The sequence below is a fragment of the Equus caballus genome, chromosome 15, assembly GCF_041296265.1.
Source record: "Equus caballus isolate H_3958 breed thoroughbred chromosome 15, TB-T2T, whole genome shotgun sequence".
NCBI lineage: Eukaryota > Metazoa > Chordata > Mammalia > Perissodactyla > Equidae > Equus > Equus caballus.
The window spans coordinates 106,127,790-106,140,630 of NC_091698.1; the positions used below are offsets into that span (position 1 = coordinate 106,127,790).

At 41.0% G+C, this 12,841-nt stretch overlaps 1 protein-coding gene across 4 annotated transcripts in view; it reads right to left on the reverse strand.

The window, feature by feature from the left end:
• Positions 1–12,841, reverse strand: part of SNTG2 (syntrophin gamma 2) — a 320,660-nt gene that overhangs the window by 65,027 nt on the left and 242,792 nt on the right. For all 4 annotated transcript variants that reach the window (XM_070236809.1, XM_070236807.1, XM_070236808.1 and 1 more), the window contains exon 13: positions 6,342–6,413. In XM_070236809.1, coding sequence (XP_070092910.1) covers positions 6,342–6,413 — 72 coding nt within the window. The remainder of the gene's footprint in view (positions 1–6,341; positions 6,414–12,841) is intronic.

Consider the following 12,841-nt stretch of genomic DNA (forward strand, 5'->3'; position numbering starts at 1 on the left):
TTTGTACGGGTGTTGCCATCAACTGAACGGCTAATTACTTCCTTCCTGCCACCAGTTGTCGTTGGCGAGCTGTGTATTGTAGTAGAAGGAAGCAAGTTTTGGAGTCAGACAGACAAGACTTGAGACAGCTCTTTGCCAATTATTACCTGTTGACCTGGAGCCTTTGACTTGTGTGTGAGCCTCCATTTCTGAACCATAAAATCGGGCCACAAGGGCAAGTCGTTACTGGCTTTAAATAACAGCACAGATACAGCATACAGCACACGCATCCTCATCATATTAGCTCATGTTAGATTTACATAGGAACACATGATCTTTAAGGCCATGCTGAGTCGTGGTACAGATTTAACTTTGGTGTCTCATATTTGGTAACTGGCTTCCTGACTAAGTGAGGGATCACCCTGTCTACAACACTTCCCGCTGACGCACAGCTGAAAAGTGCCTCTGCCCAGACGGTAAGAACGCAGACACCATCTCAGGTTCACTTTTCTGGAAACAAAACAAAAGACTATTTCTTAAAATTACTCAGGTTTTTTCCTGCTTCTATTTATTTTGAAATAACTAGAGCAAAAATAAAGGAAATTTTAAAAAGAAGTAGTTCTATTATGACTACCTTTTGTCATCTGATTTGTTGTTTTACATTCCCTGTCACACACATCTATTTGTAATTGTATAAATTTGTAATATGATTTTATTAGAGTAAAAATATAGGATCATATTAGATTTTTAACCATTTTTCAATGGTCTTTTGATAATTCTTCAAATATTCACGAAGAAAGAATATCGTTAATATTTTCATGCACACAGCTCTTTGACTCCTGTGGATTACTTGTTTGGAATCAGTTCTGAGGAACAAGGTCACTGGATCAAACAGGATCCCGTCTATGGCTCTTCATTTGAACTGACAGATCAGTGAGCTGGGCCCCATATTCAAGAACCAGTAGGAAGAATAAAAAATAGCTTTGGAATGACCTGAGGAATCCCATGAAAGAACTCTGAAGGATTTCATACGTACTGTTTTCTGGAATACAAACTGTTTAGCCTCACAAAAAATAACGTGTAATAAATGCAATGTCAGTGAAATTAATGATCCACACGTAGCTCATTTCCCCAGATATTTCCTGCAGCTCTTTGTGAAACAAACGTCAGCCCTTGTGGACTGCGGTGTGTCAGCATGACTCCAAGCTCGGGAGCCGTTACAGAGTTAAAGGCGGGTGAGTCGCTGTAGAGAGACGAGGAGTGATGAGCTAGCCTTCACCCCCTCAGCTCGCTAACCTGCACGCAGCTCCCTACTCCAGGCCCTGGCCGCCCATCCTTAGAGCATTTACCTTAGAAAACTCATCACTATCAATCCTTTCTCTGTCCCTTTGAGATGCCAGTCTTCTTAAAAGCCTCTTGCCAGTTCTACAGCCCAGGGCTGACTTCCTCCAGGACCTGGGAGCCTTCCCCTTGGGATGGAAACCTCAAGGGACACGGTGCCCGTCTCCCAGTCTCTGTGCCAGGCGGGAGCTGAACATCATGGGGCGACTCCAAGTTGTGAAAGTGCATCTACCGTGAAGACATGAGAGTACTTCTCCCTTGGGTGGGGCCACTTAGCACACACACACGGCCATGGTCTCCCCGCACCCCAGCTCTTAGAGAGACCTGCCCTTCACTTCAGTGGAGTTGGGTCCATCTCTTTGCCCTGTCGAGGCAGCTGGGACATCCTCTTTGCCTGTTCCACTTTGATCAGTGTGACTTTTGCCCTGAGGAACTGTGGGGGAACCATCAGGAAGACTCCCCTCCATATCCTAATTGTACAAATGGCACAGCTTGAAAGGTGTCTGGAGAACAGGTTAGAGACTCTTAGCGTACACTCTGGGGAGATTCCCAGACACCAGTGTGTCCAACAAGCGAAACAGAATAGGGTTTGAGATGAGCTGGAAGCCAAGCAAACCTGGGTCCCACCTGCCTCCAGTGAGGCTTCTGGAAGCTACTCTCCCACTTTGTGCTTCTGAGTTCTTAGCTGTAAGATGGAGACAATATGGATTAACTCCTCAGGTGGAGCGAGGATTCGCGCAGGGTATAAACAGAGCAGTTGCCAAGGCTCCAGGGCAAGCACTCAACAAACACAGACACGACTATCAAGAGCCTCTGCCAAACACAAGTGAATCTAATTTACTGAAAATTGGAACTTGAATCTTCCTACGTTGAGAGGGGACGTCCGCTTGCTTTCCTGCAGGCTGTCCCTCACTGATGAAAGGTGCTGTCCCCACGCACCACGGGAGGCTGGTTATAAATTAAGCCATGATTGCAATCAAGGCCGATTGGTGCAATTCGCTCATCTATTTGATGGTGAATGTAGAAATATAGAACATATATTTTTAAGAACTGGAAAAAGTAATTTTTGAAGAGGAGAAAATGTCATAGAAAAACAAAAGCATAACTACAAAATTAGATTTCTGGACCAAATAGTAATGGCTATAGTTTATGATTATGAAAACAAGTCATTAAAAAAGTCCACTCTAAAAGTGCTAGTTCTTATGATAATCATAGATTCATTTCAATTTCTGAAAAATGAATTAAATGCTTATAATTTAAAATTCACATGTACAAAATGGTCAACATCAACAATTAAAGGTATGTTCAAAAGGGAGATATCATTTTGTAAGATTGCTATTTAAGACTTCCAAATAGGTCATTGAACTCACAGAATCCAATCTCCTTTTAAAAACGTTGAATGCTATAAATTTATTATTATTGTTATTTGCCCCATAATGAGTTTAATACTTTAGCTATAGCCATTCCCCTGGCTAATTTCATGATTTCATAATCATTTTGTAGCACGTTTATTGACTAAAATTTTTGTTTTCAATCTTCCTGGGAAACTAAGCTGGATACAAAAGAAGCAGTCGCATAGTTTATTAGTGAAGGACATGTATAAAATACAACGATCCTTTGAAGACATCCCAATACCAGAAGAACATCTCAGATGTATGAAGAGTGGCCATACAAACAAGGTGGAAAAAAGCCAGACAAGGATAATGAGGAGCTCATGTAAAATAAAGAAAAAAGACTTAAGAATTCTTCCAGGAAACTCTTTTATGAAATGTCAATGAATGAAATTCTATACATGTTACGTACTACTACAAGACTAATTTTAACATAATAGGTTTTTTTTAATGGTTTTGAAAATAATGCATGCATGCTATAGCCAACTGAGAAAATGCAGAAAAATTAAAAGACCAAAATCAAAACAGCCTGTAAAGTCATCACTGAGAGATAATCATAGTCAGTATCATAATCAATATTTTATTCTATTTCTTTCAGATCTTTTTTGAGGACTGTGCCTAGCACGGTGCAGTTCGTTTCATGAGCATTCGATGGTTTTATTTCCGCTGTTGCTCATCACAGCCTGTACTGCTGAGCTGCCATTTAAATCCATGAGGCCTTTTCTTCAAGTCTTTCCCTATTGTTGTCAACAAAAGTAGCAAAATGTAGAAATATATGGCCACGTGAATTTGTTTTAAAAAATTGGAAATAATTTACCATTATGATAATATTATCATGGGAATGTATTTCCCTTGTATGTACTTTTATTAAATGCAGATCTAAAATTCCAGATCTCAATTTAAAATAAAGCAACTACAAATACAGTGAGAGAATAATTTTTGATGATATTTTCAATTCAAGGAAGCAAACCAAACTTTCAAACATGTCTTCATTTAAAACTTCTAACTTTTGATTAATGACTCTTCAGGGTCAAATTCTCAGACAAAACATACTGAAAACCGCATATAGCTTTAGCTTTCCATTTATATACAGATTTCCTGCTTTAATTTGCATACTCCCACATGAAAAAGACAATAGAGACTTACGTGCATAGTGCACTGCTCTCCCCACACCAGGACTCAGAAAGTCTAATAACTGTGAACGGACGCCTCCCTCCCTTTAAGGCTGTGCCTGTCACCCCTTACGTGTCTGTTTACACAAAGTCAATGCTTTTGATCTAGGCTGTTTTGCTGTTGGAAGAAATCATTCCTTGATGGGTATTTTCCCAGAATAAAGGAAAGCTCCTAGTTGGTAGGACACAGCCCCCAAACTCCACCCACCCCCATGATCTGGTTAGGGCTTGCTGCCTGTCTTTTTAGGGAAAGTCTAGAGAAAGCATTACTCCAGGGTGTATAACTTACTTCTGAGACATCACTGAAGCCTGCAGGTTGACCAGATATCTCCACTCCCCCTTCCCCTGCGCCCCCAACCTGAGCTCCCAGCATATCTGCTCCCAACACGGTCTGGTAACTTTCACTTGGTCTCACTGTTAAGAAGCAGACTGTCCAAAGACGCGTGTTGTCACTACTGGCATTGTTACAGCAGATGGATACTCTCCTGTCTCATCAATGGTGCTGATAGAACATCACCTCTGATCACTAAGGTTCTATCTCAAAATATAACAATTCCAAGGAATTTATCGGTGCAATAAAATGTTATTTATTTACAAGGAATCGTTTCACAACAGAGTTGACATGGTGTGTAATAGTAGTTCTCAGATTTAGCTACATAGTAACATTACCAAGGAAGCTTTAAAAAATGAATACAGGTGTCTGGGTCACATCTCAGATAAAATGAAATCTTTAGGTTTTTTTTTTTAAGCTCCTTCCAGATGATTCAAATGCACAGACAAGATTGAGAACCACCGACACACGTACTGCCCTGGACCTGAGGTGCTAGAGAGAGGATCGCACCTCCCAGGAACACAGAGGTCAGGGACCTCAAACATGACCTCAGAAGGATGCACTTAGTAAGCACTTCACCATGACGAGGGTGTGTAGTCATAATCCCACTTTATTAACACAACCCTGCAAAGAGCATCCTAAAACAAAATATGAAAGGGTTACTACTGCCCCCATGTCACAGACGAGGAAACTGGGGCTTAGAGAAGCAAAGTAGAGCTTCAAGCCATGAAGTCAGTGCTGACGCTCAGGTCTAATGCAGGGCCTGTGCGATCGGGCAGCGTGTCAGTGTGCACAGTCAACCAGAGAACCTCCAGCAGCGCCTTGGTTTCCTGCGCCTGGGAGTCAGCTAGGCCTCAGCTGGCCTGGGCTGGATGGTTTGGGGCTTTGGGTCGTGCAGCTCTGCCCCACGTGTCCCTCATCTGCCGTGGATGGGCGGGTCCACCCTGTGTCCTTTCACAGCAGCCGCAGGATAACCACAGACCAAACCTCACCGAAGGCCAGGGCTCAAGGCACAGCCAGGAGCACCCCCGGCCGAGAGGAATCCCATGGTCAGGCCCGACCCGACCTCCCCGCCATGGGGAGTGACCCCTCCGGGTGGTGGTATGCGTATGGGGGGGATATTTGGCAAAGTGTAATCTGCTCCTCACCTGTGTTCACCTAGTGACAATGAGCTATTTTCATTTCTTTCCCACATTGTCTTCACCTCAGGTCAACACCCCAACTTCTGTGCATAACTCAGTGTCATGAAGAATTCTCTACAAACCTGAGGGGTGCTGAGAGTCTGTACCAACGAACTAACTGCACTGCCCAGGTTTGCTTGTTTTGGTGGAATCTGCACTTAAATACCCAGTTGTCTTTTTCTCTAACGTGCCGACACACAGCTGCAGCAAGCAAGCACGGGTACCACCAACACTCCCAGGGAAACCCTGAGAGTCCTTGTCAGAACAGAGCGGTCATTACACAATGAGGGGTCATCCCAGCAGAAACGGGAAAATTGATTTTGTGGCAGTGGATTAACAACTTTGGAGCCAGCCAACTAAATTGATTATTCTGAAAGCTTGATACGAATGTTAAGGATAAAACTTTGCCCTTTCTTAGCTAACGAGCACTTTCCTTCTGAGAGGAGCAGAATTATTTGATTAATTATTCTGGTCGGCTCAGGCCAGGCTTAAATAAGAAAGCTTTCAGGACACAGATTTGTATCCGATTTCTTAAAGTCAACAGCAACTGGAAGGGACTAACACACACTCTCCCCAGTGTGTGCACATATATTACGTGTCCGTCTGTCCTTCCATCCATCTATCTGTCTATCCATCCAACCGTCCATCCATCTATCCATCTAACTGTCTATCCATCCATCCATCCGTCCATCCATCCATCTAACTGTCCATCCGTCCATCCATCCATCCATCCATCTAACTGTCCATCCGTCCATCCATCCATCCATCCATCCCCTCAATGAGCAATTAGAAGTCAACTTTTAGGATAGGATAGTGGGATGAATCTAGATTTTAATGTTATTTTACTATTTCAATGGATGGTGGTAAACAAATCTTTCTCTCACTCTTTAAACCCAAAGGGACATCTTATTTACATGAAAGCATCTACTGTGCAAAGAGTACCTACCTTGTGAACTTTAAATAGTACCTCACAGAGGTTATAGATTTTTTCTGCTCGTACCCAGTCTAATGTGCTCACCTGCAAGAAATATAAAACATATGCATAAATCTTAATGGTTCTCACACACAAAAAAGTAACTCTGTGAGATGGTGGATGTGGTAATTAACCTGATAGTGGGAATCATTTCACAGTGTACGTGTGAGTCAAATCATCACATTGTACACTTTACATATGCTACGATTTCATTCGTCAATGACACCTCGATAAAGCTGGAATGTTTTTAAAAGTATATATGAAATGAAACATGCTACTTTTAGTTGGAAAAGTTAAAGGTTTACAACCATGGAGTGATTCAATGTGTCTTTACTAAATAGCAAGTAGGACAGAGGCGCCCTAAACCACACGCCGCTGAGGATGTTGATGAGCAGCCCCTGCTCATCTCTGTTGGTGTGTGGGATGAACACGTTTAGATACATTGCTGTTACAAGCACTTGCTAGTGTAGATACTTATCTATTACACAATTGGGCATAATTTTAGGATTTCATTTTGGATTCCTGTTACTTTAAATTAAGGGTTAATTTTAGGTTAAATTTAGAGAATTTAAGAGGGTAACGAATTTGCACATGAAATTTATATATTGGCTGGAGTGTGACCCTGGGGGAGAAATATTGTGTCTACAGTCCTGCTCTTTAGGACTAAACCTACTAGTCAATTCTATTTAGGAAATGAATAGAACATTTATTAACTTATCAATTTAATTGAACATGTCATGACTGTCCTGACTTATAGTTCATAACAATTTTGACAATAATAATGATCAAATTCATCCAACTTTTGAATGCTGTTTCATGGTTTACAATTCATGTTCGCACATATGATCTCTAAATTAAAATATTTCATCTAGAAAAATCTGAAATACTCAGGAGTGTAACAAATCTGGATTGTTCGTTGTTTACCTTGCACTTTTCAACCATTAAAAATAAAAATAATCAAATGCTCACAGTGTTGTGTCTTTGAAATATTGAAGTGACCATGTAGTTAATGAATTAGTGACCTCCCAGTAATCATTTCACCAAATAAAATACTTGAGACATAATCAGTCATTCTAAAGCCCACAGAATGTTTCACCAACTCAACCATTTGAATGGTTCAGATTTGGCCAGTTTGGAGAGGGGCTCAGACATCTTGATTTTTATTTTTAAGTAATTTACTACTGATGTATTTGCAAAGGAATCTTAAAGTGTGACATGTGGACCAGCAGCCTCAGCATCTCCTGGAAACTCATCAGAAATGTAGAATCTCAGGTCCGTCCCTGGCCAGCCAGATCAGAGTCTGTGTTTTAAGACTATTCCTGAGTGATTCGTACGTGCATTATGTTCTTGGCAACTCTGTTGTGCTGGCCTTTTAAGAAAACAACCAGAGGGTGAAGAGCCTGCCTGACACCTTTGTTAAAAAGGAAAAGAAGAAAAACAGATGGGGGAAGAAAGGCAGGATGGACGGTGAATTAAGAAAACTATATTTACAAAGCAGAAGCATATTTAATCATTATTCATGCTACAAAGGAATTCCTTATTTTGCAAACTAGATGCTCCATGACATGATTTCCTCAAATCAAAGGACCTCTAATGCAGCAAACACGATTTATTCTACTGTTTAGTTTTTAGGAATGCACGTCTTTTGTGGAAAGGAGTGAAAATTTCTAAGAGTAAGAGAAAGATGTGGGGAGAAGTGCTCTGCGCCATTATAGGATCTTCCTGTCCTCGGAGAAATGACTTATATGATAAGAGTGGGATGCAACCCACGCTATCGTTAAATCCTTACTGTGACTCAGAAACCAGGACAAGGGGAACGATACCAGCGGACGTCTTGATTTCTCCAACTAGCATGTGACGAAAAGAAAATTACCAGATTTTGAGACTGAAAGAAAAGACTAATGGTTTTGTAACCATATACCATCAATACTTTTCCCAAAAAACGATAGCTAATAGTTTTCTATTTTATTTGACTACATTTGATGGCAATGTAGCAGAAATTTTTGACTATAAGATGTACTGTCTTCCATCTTTTAATATTATTGTGGAACCCTTAATATGTAGCCTAGGGTTGATCTAGAGTAATTCTATATTAGAAAACAATTGTCTAATATTTCTTCAGTCTACAAATCTGCACTTAAATTATTTCTTTCCAAGTAAAAATTTTTTAAATGATAGAAGATACTTGCCTAATTGACATTCTTAAAATTGCTTCAAATATTCCTTGCATATTGATAGGCAACTGCTATATGATTTCTATGTAAATGCTATAGGATGCTGTAAAATGGATTTTGTAACTGTTATTTAATACATTTGAATGATGTCTGAAAACATGAAGAGCTGAAACATGATTCCTCAGACTCTGCAAATCAGAAATAACTCTTCTGGCTAACGGAGGAGAGGGAGACGGCGGGGGAATGCTGGCTGAACCCCGCTCTTCCAGCATCTGCTAGTGAAGTGGAGAGAGCCAGCGAGCACCCCGCCTCCGGGCTCCCTCTGCTCTCCACAGGATAACTCGGCTGGAAGCCTCGGGCCTCGTCCTCCTCCCACGGCTCCTTCGCGTTCTTTCTTCCCTTTCCCTTGTCTTGAAGGACCTCAGAAGCCATCCTTGAGTACAGGACGTTTTCTTTTAGGTTTTCCTAAATTATCTGCCTCAGAATCTCTGGGCCTTTTAAGAATTCATCTAAATATCCTAACACAAAGTATTGAGAAACCAGGCTTGGCGAATGCAGTCAAGCTTTCTGGGCAAAATCAGGCCCCGGTGGGGGGGAAGGACGACTGGGTGGTGACGCCCACACGGAGGGGAGGGACAGGCGTCCTCCGGATGTCCACAGAGCTAACTTCCTGGAGCCACCTGCTCGTGCTCTAAAGGGATACGGACCAGAGACCCCTCCTCCTCGCCTGTCTCCCTTAGTAAGGTGGCCGCCCCCTTCCTGAGCCCAAGGTACGCAGCTCCCAGGTTTATCCCCTGATGTCCCCATCTGCGCAGCGCGGCCCGTGCTGTGCCGCCAAGATGCGCTGTGTCTAAGTCCTAGTCCCCTTCAGCCAGAGACCCTACGATTCATGTCTGGATTAAATAAATAAGGGAATCTACAGGATAAAGCTGAACAGAAGGTGGTTTTAAATTTGGACAAAGCAGAAATCATTACTGGCAAATTGCCACCAGCTCCAGGATACAAGATCCAAAGCCAGAAAAACAGATATATAAATGTTTGGGTACAAACTCACTCACCATATTTTGTGTATTGCTTTTACAGTGAGAAGTTGCTGAATATTAATAATAAAATTTCATCTGTTAAATTCAAATGCGCTAGTTTTCAAACACATTCATAAATGGATAAATTAAGTCATTCAATGTTCCCCATGGTCCTGTGGGCGTTGCAGTTGCCATTTATTATCGGGTCAAAGAATGGGAGAAAATGTTGAAGAGGGTAAACAACACACTGGCAATCCCACAGCCGTGAAATGGAAAGATTCCGCTCAGAGCACATAGCTTGTACTATTAACTTACAACTTATTCTACTAAGCCACTATTTCCCTAATACTTACAGGGTAAATCTCTTTTATTGTTTCATAAACTCTTTCTAGCTCCCATTTTAAAATATGCCTTTGTTATTTTGGGTAATATATGAAAAATAATTTAAAACATTTCATTTTAAACCAGCATAATCCCATTATGTGATGGCAAAGTTTGATCTCTTTTTTTTCCATTTTACTTATTTTTTTTATTTTTTAATGTTTTTTTCCAATTTTATTTATTTTTAATTGCAGTAACATTGGGTTATAACATTATATAGCTTTTGGATGTACATCATAATATATTTCGAATTCTGTGTAGATTATATAATGTTCACCACTCAAAAACTAACATAGTCCATCCCTTCACATGTGAGCCTAATCACCCCTTTTGCCCTTCCCTCTTCCCCCATGGTAACCACCAATCCATTCTCCATTGCTATGTGCTTGTCTGTCGTTGTTTTTATCTTCCACTTATGAGTGAGATCATACAGTATTTGACTTTCTCCCTCTGACTTATTTCACTCAGCATAATGCCCTCAAGGTCCATCCATGTTGTCACAAATGGCCGGATTTCGTCATTTCTTATGGCTGAGTAGTAGTCCATTGTGTATAAATACCACATCTTCTTTATCCATTCGTCCCTTGATGGGCACCTACGTTGCTTCCAAGTCTTGGCTATTGTGAATAATGCTGCAGTGAACATAGGGGTGCAGGTATCTTTATGCCCTTGCGTTTTCAAGTTCTTTGGATAAATACCCAGCAGTGAAATAGCTGGATCATATGGTAGATCTACTCTTAATTTTCTGAGGAAATTCCATACTGCCTTCCATAGTGGCTGCACCAGTTTGCACTCCCACCAGCAGTGTATGAGGGTTCCCTTCTCTCCACACCCTCTCCAACATTTGTTGTTTCCTGTCTTGTTAATTATAGCCATTCTGACGGGAGTGAGGTGATACCTCATTGTAGTTTTGATTTGCATTTCCCTGATAGCTAATGATGTTGAGCATCTTTTCATTTGCCTGTTGGCCATCTGTGTATCTTCTTTGGAGAAATCTCTGTTCAGATCTTTTGCCCATTTTCTAATTGGGTTGTTGGTTTTTTTGTTGTTGAGCTGTGTGAGTTCTTTGTATATTTTGGATATTAACCCCTTATCTGATATGTGGTTTGCAAATATCTTCTCCCAATTGTTAGGTGTCTTTTCATTTTGTTGATGGTTTCCTTTGCTGTGCAGAAGCTTTTTAGTTTGATGTAGTCCCATTTGTTCATTTTTTCTTTTGTTTCCCTTGCCCAGTCAGACATGGTACTTGAAAATATGCTGCTAAGACCAATGTCAAAGAGCATACTGCCTATGTTTACTTCTAGAATTTTCATGGTTTCAGATCTTACATTCAAGTCTTTAATCCATGTTTTTTTTTTTTTTAAAGATTTTATTCTTTTTTCCTTTTTCTCCCCAAAGCCCCCCAATACATAGTTGTATATTCTTCGTTGTGGGTCCTTCTAGTTGTGGCATGCAGGACGCCGCCTCAGCGTGGCTTGACGAGCAGTGCCATGTCCGCGCCCAGGACACGAACCAACGAAACACTGGGCCGCCTGCAGCGGAGCGCGCGAACTCAACCACTCGGCCACGGGGCCAGCCCCTCTTTAATCCATTTTGAGTTGATTTTTGTGCATGGTGTAAGGGAATGGTCTACTTTCATTCTTTTGCATGTGGCTGTCCAGTTTTCCCAACACCATTTATTGAAGAGACTCTCCTTTCTCCATCGTATGCTCTTGGTTCCCTTGTCGAATATTAGCTGTCCATAGATGCGTGGGTTTATTTCTGGGCTGTGGATTCTGTTCCATTGATCTGTGTGTCTGTTTTTGTGCTAGTACCATGCTGTTTCGGGTACTATGGCTTTGTAGTATATTTTGAAATCAGGGAGTGTGATACCTCCAGCTTTGTTCTTTTTTCTCAGGAATCCTTTGGCTATTCGGGGTCTTTTCTTGTTCCAAATAAATTTTAGAATTCTTTGTTCTATTTCTGTGAAAAACGTTGTTGGAACTTTGATAGGGAGTGCATTGAATCTATAGATTGCTTTAGGAAGTATGGACATTTTAACGATGTTAATTCTTCTAATCCAAGAGCACAGAAAATCTTTCTGTTTCTTTGTGTCTTCTTCGATTTCTTTCAACAATGTTTTATAGTTTTCAGTGTACAGATCTTTCACCTCTTTGGTTAAGTTTATTCCTAGGTATTTTATTCCTTTTGTTGCAATTGTAAATGAGATTGTATTCTTAATTTCTCTTTCTGTGACTTCGTTGTTAGTGTATAGAAACGCAACTGATTTTTGCACGTTGATTTTGTATCCCGAGACTTGACTGTACTTGATCTTTTTTCTATTTAAAAAGCTATGTTTCTGGTTCTGTATGTAAGGAGCTTGAAAGTCACTACTTCTGTCATGACTAACTGCCCGAAGTAACTCAAAGGGGGTTTCAGAAGCACTTAATTGTTTCTCAAATGTGTTTTTCAGTTAAGTAAGAGAGGTGATCACCAAGTGACCTGAACTGGTCCAAACCCCACCGTCCAAACTGCATGACGCCTGCACAGACAGATTGAGAAGTACCCAAGAGTCAAGTTGGCTTCACTTTAATGTTAGGATCTCTGCCCCAGGAGGAGCTTAGGCCTTATTCCCATAACACACAATGTACGTGGAAGCATGTTGTCAAACCGCGCCTACGCAAGCAAATGCCCACCTCTATGTGTGATGACGGAACTTCCCTTCTGAATATTCATTCCTCATCGGAAATAAAAGGCACCTGCTTCCTCTTGCTCGGGGAGCCATGGCTTGGGAAGCAATTCACCTTAGTGTCTTTATTTGCAGCAAATAAATTTTATTCTGAAGTGTGACACCTCCTTCTGGCGAAGGCTTTAATTTCAACTCACCATTTTGTTTTGGTAACGCTCCTACCTAACA